We start from the raw sequence: 13,936 nt of genomic DNA on the forward strand, positions 1-13,936 counted from the left end.
CCAGCCAAGGTCAGCAAGGACTGGAAGACAGTCATTGCTCCAGGTGTAATAAGTTGGGTGGTGCTCAGGTCTTGATCATCACAAAATCTATCTGCCCTGTCATCGGTTTCAGCACCGGGGCCTAGGAGTGGTTGAGCAGTGGGCCAGGAAAACCGTTCTCTCTCTCCCAGTCAGGCTGGCGGTGGGACGCTTGGCTCCGTGAGTGAGCAGGTGATCTGAGTCAGCCAGGTGCCATTTGCCCCTGCTCCGTTTACGTGGAACCCAGCCACATCTGTCAGTTGGGCTCTCAGCCTAACGCAGCGAATTCAGACGGGGCATAAGCGGGTGCACTGAAGTCCAGGGAGGCGGTGGAGACAAGCAAAGGAGGAAAGGTCTCCCCCTGTTGTGGGAGGAGAATGCACTGTGCCTAGCTTGGGTGGTAATTATCTATGGCCCACACAGATCTGCTGACCAGCCTCTGGGAGCCTAGAAACACCTTTTATTGGACCAGCCATAATGGGGCTCAATAGGGGCAGATCCTGAATGCCCTTCTGGTTAGTAAGCCACCCCCAGGAATGCTTTGAGAATTCAAGGTCGGGTGGAGGGAGGCTTGGCCTGTGGAACTCATGGCCACAGGAGGTCACCAAGGGCAAGAGCTTAGTAGGATTCCGAAAGGGACTGGAGACATTTTTATGGAGGAGAGGAACCTCCAGAGTTATAATAGTAGGGATTTAAAACACCCAAGGGTTTTGGAAGGGATAAACCCTAATACTTCAGGGCTTAAGCCAACTGCTGTGTAACAGAAGCTAAGAGGCACCTTTCCCCTGGGGCAAGTCGTCCCAGAACTGCCCACTGCAGAGATTCATGCACCTGCCTCTGAAGCAGCTGTCAGTGAGCGGATACTGCTCTGATCCTGTACAGCAGTGCCTAGATTCCCCGAACTCCATCGGGATTAGCAGGAGTCGTTAGCCCCTTCCTAGCAGGAGGGGTTGTCCAAGGCGTTCAGAGATGAGCACTAGTGAGGCAAACGTACAACGGAGCCTTTCTTAGCGGCCGTGCCCAGCGAGCTGGGCTGTACGCGTCTCACTGCTAGCGACTTGCACCCGTCCCTAACCTCCTAACTTTCCCCTAACTGGTTCTCCTGGCTCCTGAAACGGGAAACACCTTCTCTGATTCGCAGAGGGAATCCCTATTCTGCCAGCGCTTCCCACCTGCTCAAATTCATCCACCCGTCTCACTCAGGGAAATGAATTTGGGCCCCTGCTGGGGCTGGGCCCACAAGGTCCGTGAGTCTCCCGGGCTGGGTAGGCCAGTGGAGAGCACAGCTGCGTAAGGGAGAGGGTGTGTGTGTTTGGGTGGGGGGGTTATACTGCACAGTGGGTGAGTGTTAGCTAGACAGCCCTCGTCTGCCTGGGTCTGTGGGGGTTTCAGACAGAACCAGGTGGCTTCCCCCTTCTCTGCTCATACCATATTCCTAGTGTTACCATTAAGGGAATGTAGCAGCTGCCTCTGGTCTTTGCATGCAACATGCACCCAGCCCTTCTGTTGGTTTACGCGTGACTGCACGAGTTCTGGCTGCCTGATACACACTCCAGGTGCCTTCACACCAACACACGCACTGACCCACATGCACACACAGCCGCCATAGGCGAGCGCGAGTCTGTGTAGCGTGGGTGTCACACACCACCAGGGCAGCTTAGCATTAGAACTGGTCAGAAAATGGCTTTTCTGTCTTGCAAAAAAATTTGAGCTTTGACACTGGGATGAAAAGCCACCGCTTTAAACACTTCTGTGAAACGAAATTCTGCTGAAAAAGTCATCCTGGCTGCAATCGAAACATTTTGTTTCGATGAGTGTGAAAGATTTCATTTGGATTTTGACCTTTTTTAATCGTTAACATTTTTTCAAACGTCAGGGTAAATTTCGAAATGAAAAATCAACACTTTTTCTTCCAAAAATGTCATCTTGATATTTTCTCAGAACAGGTTTCTTTCCCATTTTTAAATGAAATTGCATTGAAAATGATAGTTTTGCACACACACAAAAATCAGTTTAATTGAAAAGGCATCTTCCAATGAAATATTTCAAAAAAGATATCCAGCCAGTCGTTCTGAGCATTCACTTCCTACTCTGCACCGATGACACAAGCAGTGGAAAATGAGGCACTTCCTCTTATGATCTCATTAACACACACAGGCCCTGATCAGGGCCCTACTGCGCCAGGTGCTGTACATATATAACCAGAAATGTCCCTGCCATCCAGAGCTTTCACACGCCAACACGCCGTTCTCATGTATCCCCCGTACGCACACACACACGCTCACACTTACATGCCACTTTCATCTCTGCTTGAGCTATCGCAGCTGGAGACTGTTGAGGTCGGAGAGCGACCCAAGCCAACAATTCCAGAGCCTAGTCCCTCTTCAAACTCCCCCACGCGCTTGTACCTCGCCGCCCCCTGCTTTATAGACACATAGACTTTAAGCTTAGAAGGGACCATCTAGTCTGACCTCCTGCACATCGCAGGCCACAGAACCTCGCCCACCCACTCCTGTTTGGAGGAGCGCTTCCCCCAAGCAGCAAGAGGTCCAGGTCCAGGGCACCGAGAAAAGCTGGTGACTTCACATCCTCCATTGGAGCTTAAACCTCCCTAGCGTTCCAGGGGACCTGGGCAAGACGGCTCTGCAGAGGGCTCCTCTGAATCACCCACGAAACCGGACGCAGAGAGAATCTGATTGCAGTTCTCTGGAGCCTGCCTTGCACCAGCTGAGCTCAGACCCCCGCAGCCGGGGAAGGGGCCTAGTGGAAGAGGCTAGCTCACCACGAGCTCGCAAGTTCAGCCAGCCTCCTGCTGGCCATGCTCCCTGCACATCGGGGGCAGCCAGCTCCATTTGGGGGTGAAGCAGGAGGGGAGCTGCAGCTGCAGAACGAGTTCACGCACCCCACTTTGCAGCTTCAAAGGCAGGAGGGACTCTGCAAGCTGTTCCCTCTCCAGCTGTTCCTCCATAGACAAGGCCTCTCCCCGCATCCCCCCCCCGGCCCGTAACTTGTCATCACTTTCCAGCAGACAGACCAGATGCTCCTTGCAGGCGCTGGAGCAATCCCCAGCCGCAGCCTATTGTGGAGACTTTGATGTAGCCAGGCAAAGGGGCAGGAGGCGGGGGGAGGGGGAGGGGGTCGAGCTGGGCCAGACGGGGAGGATGGAGAAGGGGAGCTGCAGGGTTGGTTTTCAAGCCCCAGAGCTGAGGGCCTGGCTGAGTGAATGCAGCCCCGCTTGGGTCTCTTTCGTTATCTGCTGCCTGGGCCTTTGGCTTCTGCCATGTCCAGAGAATGAGATCAGGACACCGGCTTGCTGGAGCCTTCACACGGTCACCAGGGCGCAGATGGATGGCTGCCCCTCTGGCAAGGGTCAGACCTTCGGGCTGCTCTAGAACTCCCCGACTCCGTGCTGGGCCAGCTACCTGGGTTGTTTCTGCCTCCCACGGCACCCGGTGGGTGGACCTCGTAGCAAGAAGTTAGGCAGGTCTTGTGGCTCAGGCACTGGGTGAAGGACACGGGAGAGCTGTATTCACTTGCTAGCGCTGCCCATCAATCCCTGTGTGGCCTTGGGCAAATCACTTAATCGCTCCCTGCCTCGGGTTCCCACCTGCGCAATGGGGAGAATGACTCTGCCTTGTCTGTTTCGATTGCCCTCTCATCCTCCCGTTGGCAGTGTCGGGGGAGCCATGTCGATCCCAGGATCTTAGCGAGACAAGGTGGGAGAGGTACTCTTGTTCACGGGCCCAACTCCCGTTGGTGAGAGACAAGCTTTCGAGCAACACCGAGCTCTTCGTAGACCAGGGCATGACCCCCCCCCACGCCAAGTCCCACCTTGGGGCATTACATCCTGCATAAATTCTCCCTGCAGCGTCCATGGATTCGTCTTCACCCTGTCCTGAACTGCTGTGTAGGGCGGGACTGTGTGCTGCTCTACCCCAGGGCCAGCTGCATTTCACTGGCGGGCGAAGTGATTCCTGTACCGGAGAGGGCCCACTTGTCCTTACACCCCAGTGTTACAGGAGCATAACTCCACTGACTGAGTTAGCAGTTGCTCCTGATTTACACCAGTCTAAGAACAAGAGAGTCGGACCCTTTGTCTGAACAGTACTTCAGCATCCCTTGGCATGAAAATCACTTTAGACACGTCACTTTTCTTCCCCGTAGTAACCCACCACTTCTGTACAGCTCATGGAAATGGCCTGGACAGTCCACCACAAGAATGATCTTTAGCCATCCGCTTACCGTATGATGTGCTAGGTCTTTGCAAACATTTATTAACCCACAAAACCCACTTGGGAGGCAGATATTATCCCAGGGCTCCTGTAGTCCTCCTTAACCTCTGCCCCTCTCCCCCCAGCAAAAAGTTTTGACGAAAAACTTTTTTGTCAGAAATTCCTGTTGAAAATTTTTGAGTTTTTGTCAAGCCCCCTCCCCTCCTCCCCATGCGTTGGTTTCTGACAACCCCCAAAATTAAACCATTTTCAGTTTAAACCTCTCAAAAGTTGGCTTTTGGTTGCTGAAAATTGAAAAAAATCCATTTTGAGGCAGACTCAAAGAGCTTTAATGAAAATGGAACTTTTGCCAGAAAAAAGCATTTCTGTTGTGCTAAAAAAAAGCCGTTTTCTGATAAAAAGAAAAAGCGTTGATGGAAAATGTTCCACCAGAGGGGAGACAGCGGGGAAGAGCCACAGCTGCTGATTTGGGAGAGGGCCCAGTGTCTCACACGAGGCCCCCCCAAATGGAGGTGCCTGGGGAGTAAGGGGTAAGCATGGGTCTCTCGCTGTCTCTTTTAAGCATCTCATGTTGTCGGCTGTGTTCGCTTGCAGACAGAGAGCTGCAGATCCTGAAGCGCACGGAGGGGGACCCCCGCAAGGATCACCCCAAGAAGCCCCCGCTGTCTGAGTCAGAGGGCAGCGCCTCCCCCAACAACTCCTCCGAGTTCCTCCCGCCGCTGCCGGACAACAGCAAGAACATCATCCCCGTCTACTGCTCTATCCTGGCCGCGGTGGTGGTGGGGCTCCTGGCCTATGTGGCTTTCAAATGGTACGTGTGGCCTGGCTCACTGGGCTGCTCCAGCTCTGGGGAGGGGGTGCCGGGAGAATCACCGCAGGGGAGTCACCGGTGCCGCTCAGAGTAGGCCGGCTCCCATGCGGGGCACCAGCCAGCAAAGCAAGTGCTCTCCACAGCCACCCTGACTAGGCTGCCCTCCTGGGCTAGCTGACCCCCCCTTCTGGCCTGGCTGTTCCCCCTCCTGGGGGGACCCCTCACGTCTTACCCCGTTGGTGCCTAGCAAAGCCCTTTGGGTCTTGCTGGACATGGGCCCAAACCAGGACACCAGCTCCAAACCCTGAGCTCTGGGGATGTTCCTATAGGTCCCTAACGCTGTAATGAGCTAGAATCAGAACACCACACCCCCTGAAACTCTGGGGAAGTTCAGCTTTGGATCCAAAGTCCAGGGCTTAGGCCCGTTTCTGTGAGGGTTGGGATCTTTCCCACTTTGCCCATTCCTCATGGTATGGACATTCATCTCCTCCTGCGCTTTGCATCCAGTTGCTCCCCTCACTGATGCAGTATGCCTTCCACTCACCCGCAGGAGTCAGAGAAGTATCATTATCCCCATGTCACAGATGGGGAAACCGAGGCACAGAGAGTTGAAGTGACTAGTCCCAGGTCACACAGCAAGTCAGTGGCACAGCCAAAAAGAGAACTCAGGAGGCCTGATTCCCAGACCTGTGAGCTAACCACGTGACCATGCATCCCCTTCACACCTGAGCTCCCCGGGCTCTGATAAAACATACTGTATGAAAGCAATAGGAGGGACATCCAGCCAAGGGGCAGGACTTGTCTTATGGCAGGAAGGAGGAGAAAGATTATTGTCTAGGGGCTCAGCACAGGACTGGGAGCTGGAAACTCCTGGGTTTCTAACCCAGGCTCTGACACTGACTGCCTCTCTGACCTTGGGTGTGTCCCTTAGCCCTCCTCTGCTTTGCTTTCCCTGGCTGGGATCTGGAGGTACCGCCTACTGTGCAGGGGGCAGGCAGGGCAGAGTGATGAACTAGGCGGTGTTTGTAAAGCGCTTTGAAGACGGAAGGCACAAAGTATTAGGAGGGTTTGGCTGGACTCAGTGGGCCAAGTGGATCCTGGGTGCATCTGCATTGAGGCCACTGGGCCGAGTCCATTGCAGGTGCAGCGCAGCCAGGGATGACTCGGTCGCAGGCTGTTCTGGAGGGAGGGATTTGCCCTCCGGTCACCGTGTCCTGTCCACCATGCACAGGTGTTCAGCCGGGGAACTGGACGGGCAGAGCGTTGTTATTCCCTTCGGGGCAGGGCCGGCCCACAGAAAGGGCCGTGTCCCCTGCTGCATCGGGCATGCTGCTGGGGCCCAGCGGCTGAATAGGATTAAACCTCGTTTGGGGCGCCAGATTAGATCCGTCTCTCCCTCTGTATCTGGCCTCTGCTGGGGAGACCGGAGGAGTGGGCGGTAGATTAATGGGAACCCTGCTGAAAGGATTTCAAACCGCTGGCTGTTCTATTGGAAAGTGCAAAGCCAACCCCTGTCCGGCTCTCTTTGTGCCTGTGTTTGGGGATTTATTTCGTTCCGTGGTGTTTGAGCCGCCCTGCTCCCCTTCCCGCTTGTTTACATTCTTTCTATTCCACTCACATTGAGAGACTCCAGAGCCGAGTGGGTCCCTCCTCCTCCCATATAGATCATCCCGCCTCCTGCCATATAGATCACGGACCCCGTCCCTCCTCCTGCCATGTAGATTATAGACCCCCCCCATCCCTCCTCCTGCCATATAGATCATAGACCCCCCGTCCCTCCTCCTGCCATATAGATCATAGACCCCCCCGTCCCTCCTCCTGCCATATAGATCATAGACCCCCCTGTCCCTCCTCCTGCCATGTACATTATAGACCCCGTCCTGCCTCCTGCCATATAGATCATAGACTCTCCCCGCCCCCTTCGCTCACCCTGGCTTCCTTTCCCCAAGCCTCCCTCTGCGTGGTGAATCAGAGAGCATTCACTCGACAGATCCCTTCCCCCCAGGATATGAGGAGCACCCCTGAGTACAGACCCGCAGCTCCTTCTGCAAGTGCTGGGGCCGGTGGCGATTTACACCACTTGTATTTGCCGGCATTCGGGACGTAGCAGATCCGAGTCCGATTCCTGGCTCTGCTCCAGAGTCTGGGTGACCTTGGGCAAGTCACTTGAGCACCGAGGGCCACGTTCTGATGCCAGACTCAGCCGGAGCAGTATATATATAGGCCCGCCTCCCCCAGGCCTGGGCCAGGACTCCATTGTGCGAGGTGCTGTACAAACACAGACCCAACACATGGTCCCTGCCCCAAATAGCATTCTACGAGGCCTCTTCTACCTAGATATATTCCCCCCTTGCTGCCCACTGCCATGCACCCCCTGTTCTCCTCTCTGGTTAGCGGGTGCCTGGTCACTGGGGGCCAGTCCTGGGAGCTGCTGAATGTCTCACCTCCTGCTAGCACCAACAGGGAGGGCGGGGTGGGGCAGCACCTCCCAGGATTGGGCCCTGGCTGCCTACGGGCTGTCTGTAGCACAGCAGTGTCCGGTTCCAGCCGAGCGTAGGGCCCTGGTTCGATTCTGAGCTCTATGGGGTGGGGAGCGTCTTTTGGTCCTGCATGTACAGCACCTGGCGCAGTGGGGCCCGGAGCCCGTCTGCCAGCCCTAGGCGCTACCAGGAGGGCGGTACAAACATAGTAAGAGACAGGCCCGCCCAAAGGGCCTAAACACACACAGGCTGAGGGAGGGGAAACAGGCACAGAGCGAGTGGAGTGACTCGTCTGAGGTCGCACAGCAGAGCCAGGGATAGAACCCAGGCGTCCTGAGTCCCAGGACCGCACCCTCTGCTGCCTCCTCGTGCCCTATGAGACCTTTCGCCAGTGCTCTCCCTGTTGCACTAGACATATGCTCCCATGCACAGACTGGCGCTAAAGGACTAGCACTAGCCATGGGCATTTGCCCCAGCTCTCTGGCTGGGGACAGGAGGGTGGGGGGTGCAAGGTGCATCAAGCTGTTTCCAAACCGGGCTCCTCCATGCATGGGCTGGGAGGATGGGGAGGAGGGCGGCACTGGAGAAAGGGATGGAGTGAGAGAGGCAGAGGGAAGCCGGAGAGGGAGGGTGAAAGAAGTAGAGGCTGGCTAGGGGCAGAGAGACATAGATGGCAGGAGGACCCCCGTCCTCCGCTCCAGCAGCCAGCCCCGGCTGAGCCATCTGTGCCAGGGGTCTGCAGGGGACCGGGCGGGGGGGAATTATCTTGCAGTTTGGGAGCCCGCAGAGAAAGAGCGCAGCTGAGCCCGAAAGCCCTTCCCTGCCGAGGCTGCGTGCGCAGGACTGGGCCGGCTAAAACCCCGCGGTCGGGGGCAAGCCAGGTGTTGCAACGGGGTCAGTCAAGTGTGGGCGCTCCGCTGAGAGGAGGCTAAACTCTGGGGGGTGCGAAGGGGGCATATTAACTCCTCATGTGTGCACACAAGGATCTCCCCCCCCCCCCCCCCCCCACGGCTAGCACGTTACTGAGCCCAGCCGCTCTCCCCCTTCCCCCGCTGCAGCTGGAACACCTGCAAGCAGAAGAAGCAGCTGGCCAAAGCCAGGGCTGGGGAGCTGGGGGCCTCCCCCGAGGGCGAGAAGCTGCACAGCGACAGCGGCGTCTTCCTCGACACGCACAGCCTGCAGGAGCACCACCCGCTCAACAAGGGTAAGGCCGTCTCAGCCGCGCCTCAGCTGGGCCACACACCCCACCCCACCCCAGGGAGGGTGCCTCTTCCACACACAGGAGTTCATGGTAGCGTCCAGTCCCTTGGGGCGAGGGGCCTTGGCGGTTTCGGGGTTCCCCCAAGGCTTGTGAGCATTGGCAGTTTCTTTGTCCCCCAGGGATATGGTTATTGGTGGTTTCTATGTTCCCCCGGGGATGTGGGCACTGGTGGTTTCTGTGTCCCCCAGGGAGTATGATGGACCCGTTTCCAGGTTCCACCCCTCCCACCCAGGAAGTCTGGGCCTTAGCAATTTCTGGGTCCCCCACAGTTGAAAATGTCCCCTGGGGACCAAACAGAGGCAGCATTTGGTCTACAGTCCACCCATGAGGAATCCCAAAGGAAGCTGGGATCACGCCATTGCAGATGGAGTGGCTGCTGTGGCAAAGTAGGCTGCCGGATAGACGCCCTTATGGGCCCCGAGGGTCCCCTCCCATAGGCACTGACTCTGTGGGTGCTCCGAGGCTGGAGCACCCACAGGGAAAATTTGGTGGGTGCTCTGCACCCACCGGCAGCTCCCAACCCCGCTCCCCCCACCCCAGCTCATCTCTGCCTCCGCTCCACTCCGCCTCCTCTGCTGAGCGCACCACTGGGTCCTGCTTCTCCCCCCTCCCTCCCAGCACTTGCGCCGTGAAACAGCTGTTTCGCGTGGAAAGCCTGGGAGGGAGTGGGGAGGAGGAGGAACGCAGCACGCTTGGGGGAGGAGGCGGGGCGGGGGCGGGGATTTGGGGAGGGATCCAATAGGGGCAGGGAGGGGCGGAGTTGGGACGGGGTGGGGACGAGGTGGGGCACGAGCACCCACCGGCGCTGACAAAAGTTGGCACCTGTGTCCCCTCCCACTGTATATCCTTAGTCTGGGGCCACCATCTCTCCAGGTGGGGAGGACAAAGTAGCGACTGGCTGGTGCCGCTGCATAAATCAGCCAGAGAGGGCGCTGTGGGATGAATACAGGGACCCAGACCAGGAATGGAACCAGGCCGGGTGCTTATTTGGGTAGATAATGGGTTCGAGTGGCTCTTTATGGAGCCCCCCGGAGCTAAAGATTGCAGCCTCTCTGGCTTTCTCACCCTGGGGGCCTGCTCCAGCCAACCTGCCAAAGCAAGAGGTGCTCAGAGCTCTGAAATGTGGCAGGATTGGGTCCTAGCGCCTTTAAGGGAAGCCACAGCTATTACGGTTAGTTATGTTACGCGCCAGCGTGGGCACAAGAACAAATGGCTAGAAACTGGCCATCAACAGCGAGCAGCTCACCTGAGAAATGTTTCCTGCTTTCCCCCAAATTGTGGGATCCCTCCCCATCCTAAATGACCTCTGAAGGAGGCCTAGGCTGGGCGATATCAAGCCTGGACCAATGACAGGTTTAAGGGCTGTCATCTTGCATCTCTCGAGAGCTAGAAATGGAAGCTTTCCCCCACTGGAAAGGGTCAGTGTCCACTTTCCCATCAGAACGCCCAGGGCTTGCGGCTAAAGTCTCTAAGCAATTAAACCTTAGATGCCTGCCTCTGTGTGTTGGTTCATTTTAATACAAGTTTCCCGCTGCCCTCCACACAGTTGGACCCAGCGGCCTAATGTTGCCAACCCTCCTGGATTGGCCAGGAGTCTACCAGAATCGGCCTCCGTATCTCCCGGTGGCTATTGAAGGCAATCTGGGAGATTTTAATAGGCCGTTAAAAGTCCGGTCAGTGGTGCTGCGGGGCTAAGGCAGGCTCCCTACCTGCCCTGGTTCCTCATGGCTCCCAGAAGCGGACGGCATGTCCGGCTCCTAGGTGCAGGGGCAGTCAGGGGATATCCACACACTGCCCCCGCCCCAGGCGCTGACTCCACAGCTCCCATTGGCAGGGAATGTGACCAGTGGGAGCTGCGGAGGCGGTGACTGCAGGCAGGGGCAGCGCACAGAGACACCTGGCTGCCCCTGAGCCTAGGAGCCGAACAGGCCGGTCACTAGGAGCCACGCGAGGTAAGTGCTGGCTAGCCAGAGCCCACACCCCTCCCCCACACCCAAACCCCCTGCCCCAGCCCTGAGCCCGGTCCCACACCCAAACTCCCTCTTGGAACCCACACCCCGAACCTCCCCCCTGCACCCCTGCTCCAGCCCTGAGCCCCGTCCCACACTCAAACTCCCTCCTGGAGCCCACACCCTGAACCCCCTCCTCCACCCCAATCCCCAGCCCTGAGCCCCCTCCTGCACTCCAACCCCCTGGGCCCCAGCCTGGAGCCCCCTCCTGCACTCCAAGCCCCACATCCCCGGCTCCACCCCAGAGCCTGCACCCCCAGCTGGAGCCCTCGCCCCCTCCCGCACCCCAACTTCCTGCCCCAGCCCAGTGAAAGTGAGCGCCGGAGGGAGCGGGGGATGGCGTGAGCAGGGGTGGTGTCTCAGGGAAGGGGCGGGGCAGGAGGCGGGGCAAGGGTGTTCGGGTTTGTGTGATTAGAAAGTTGGCAACCCTACAGTGGCCATGTGTGCTTTTGAAAACCCAGCCCCTTGTTTTGGTCCCTAAATGGAACCAGATCCCATTGGAGCAAAGGGATGCAAAACCCCACCCCTAAAACAGTCCAGGTTTCAATGTTGAGCACTTTCCATTCAGTACCAGGCGTAATACAAAACTGGGGGGATTGTTAAACAGCCCCCGGAAATGCTGCCCAGCAGCTTGGGCCAGGGAGTGGAGAACACTGTACCCCCCGCTCCCCGAAACTCCAGGGTGATTGGCGATGCGCACTTGACCTATGCCACCAATGCACTGCGAACGGCCATTCTGTGACCAGCCCCGGGAAGCACTCCGGGAAAGGCGGCTTTAATGCTGAACGTGGGACAGGCTCTGTTTGGTGATTCAGCCACGAGACGTGGCCCCCTTTGGCATCCAGGGTGACGCCTCAAAGCGGGAGGGGCATGCACTGAATCCCCAGGACCGCTTCCTCCAGCACCGGGCGGTCTCGTAGCCGAGCACTGCTCAGCTTAGAGCATCAGACACAACCCCAGGGGCATCGTGTGCTGGGACCTGCCGGGGCGGTGCCTGGAACAGGAGGGCGGTGGCTTCTCTTCAAGCAGCGCTTGTGTAAGGATGCAGGGCTAACGCCGGCCCCCTCGTGCGTCCCGGCTCTGACTCTCTCTCTGCCTGTCCCTTCGCAGCGCACAAGGCTGAGCCCCGGCTGTACAGCGCCCTGCCACCCCCCAAGCAGGAGGAGGTGGAGCAGCTGCTGGAGAGCTCCAGCCACGGCAAGGACTGGCGCTGCCTGGCCAGCCAGCTGGGCTACGAGGAAGAGGCCATCGACACCTTCGGCCGGGGCGAAGCCCCCGCCCACACCCTTCTCTCCGACTGGTCCGCCAAGGAGGGGGCCACGCTGGAGGCCCTGTGCGCAGCCCTGGCCAGCATCGAGCGGCCTGACGTGGTGGAGAACTTGACCGGCCCCACTGAGGCCAGCTCGGTGGTGTAATGGCAGGGGCAAGCCAGCAGGGGGACGCGCCCCCCCGCCCCGGGAGAACGGGACTCGCCAGGAATTTTAAATGGCAACAAAAAAGAAAAGGGGGGAGGGGAACAAATTTTGTTCATTATAAGGGAACTTTAAAAAAAAAAAAAGCAACGAAACAAACAAAAAAAGCCATGGAGCAGCGGCCTTTGGCGGGACCAGGTGGAGCGGCATGATGTGACTGGCACGTGAGCCCACCGTCCCCTACCGGCGGGGACCGGACCTGCGGGTACCACACGCTGTCCCCTGTCGGTGGCCATCGGGCCTGCGGGTGCCACATGCTGTGGCAGCAGGGGAGCCATGCCTTAATACTAGGGCAGGCTCTTTAGCGCCAATGGACGAGACCTGGGATTCTGGGGCCAAAGGCTCTGGGTCCTCTCCCTGCTTGACCATGGGTTTGGGAGAGAGCCAGCCCCTGAGGTGAGCGGGTGGGTGATGCCCCACAGCCTGGCAGGGAGAGAGGCTGGCGTTGCTGGAGAGGGAGGGGAATTTGTGGGGATGGGTTCTCTGCCCCTTTGACTCTGTCCCGTCTGGCCTGGTGCAGCTCCCGCCTTGTCATGTGGTTTCCTTCCGTCACGTGGCCATTGTAACCCCTGGGGATTAACCATGGGCTTTCCCCTTCCCTGTGCACCGTCTGGAAGAGCCCTCAGCCATACAGGGAGCCTGTGGACCCTGACCTGCCAGGGCCAAGCCATTCACCCTCCCCATGCCTAGGGCTTGCTCGCAAAGGACGGTTCCCAGAATCCTTTAGGGTGCTGCCCTTGGGGTGGGGCCTCATGGACATTGCCTGTAGCCCTTCTAGGGGTTCAGCCCTTTGCCCTTGGGCCCAGTGGCATATGAGGACTTCCAAGTGACCCAGCAACCTCCCTTCAGCCAGAGACCAGAGAGGGAACGGGGGTGGGAGAACCAGCCAGCTGCTCCTTTGACCCTGCGGCCCCCAGACAGCACTGCTGGTGATCCCCCTGCCATGGGATTCAGGACCCCGATGCTGGGAAGTGCTGGCTGAGCCTGGCACTAGGCATAGGCCATTATAGTTAGGCCTTTGCCCCCAGGTGCCAAGATGGTGCCGTGTCCCCTGCCCCACAGAATGCCTGTTGGGGTGGCCGTGCCAGCCTGCCCCTGGCGGGTCACCACCCGCCTGCCTGTGTCCCGAACTGTGCTCTGTGACTGCCCTCTGCTGAGCTGCTTGGCACGCTGCCCCGGGGCCCGGCTGCCCCCAGCACCAACCGCTGGAGCCTCAGCCCGGCCAGCTGGTCAGCCCTGGCTCCACAAATGGTTCCCCTACAATAAGACCTTCTCCCTGCCCCTGCACTGGAGGAATGAAACCAACCCCCCCCCCCCCCCCCGGTCTGCAATGCTTGGCAAAGTGTTTCCGCGTGAGCCCAGCGGGGCTGAACTGCCGCGGGAGAGCGGGCTGCAGAGCGGCACGTCGCCGGTGAATGGAACCAGCCTGCCAGAGCAACCATGGCCCCAAAAGCTCACCAAGTCCCCCACCGGCTGGACCTCCTTAGCCTTAATTTCCTGGGCTCAGCCCGTGGCCAGAGGCTGGCTGAGTCGGTGCGAGCCTGGCTCCTGCTAGTGACTGTAATAGGCTGCTGGGGCCAGACTGCTGTACCCCAAGAAGTAGCTGCCCCACTGTTGGGTGCAGCAGGTCCTCAGGTCAATCCCTCGTGAGAG

The 13,936-nt window shown here is 58.4% G+C and overlaps 1 protein-coding gene across 1 annotated transcript in view; it reads left to right on the forward strand.

The window, feature by feature from the left end:
- Nucleotides 1-13,592, forward strand: part of LOC141981827 (tumor necrosis factor receptor superfamily member 16-like) — a 45,531-nt gene extending 31,939 nt beyond the window's left edge. Inside the window, exons 5-7 of the mRNA XM_074943458.1 lie at nt 4,845-5,061; nt 8,600-8,745; nt 11,922-13,592. Coding sequence (XP_074799559.1) covers nt 4,845-5,061; nt 8,600-8,745; nt 11,922-12,226 — 668 coding nt within the window. The 3' untranslated portion in view covers nt 12,227-13,592. The remainder of the gene's footprint in view (nt 1-4,844; nt 5,062-8,599; nt 8,746-11,921) is intronic.
- The last annotated feature ends 344 nt before the right edge of the window (nt 13,593-13,936 follow it).

The sequence above is a fragment of the Natator depressus genome, chromosome 2, assembly GCF_965152275.1.
Source record: "Natator depressus isolate rNatDep1 chromosome 2, rNatDep2.hap1, whole genome shotgun sequence".
Classification (NCBI taxonomy): Eukaryota; Metazoa; Chordata; order Testudines; family Cheloniidae; genus Natator; species Natator depressus.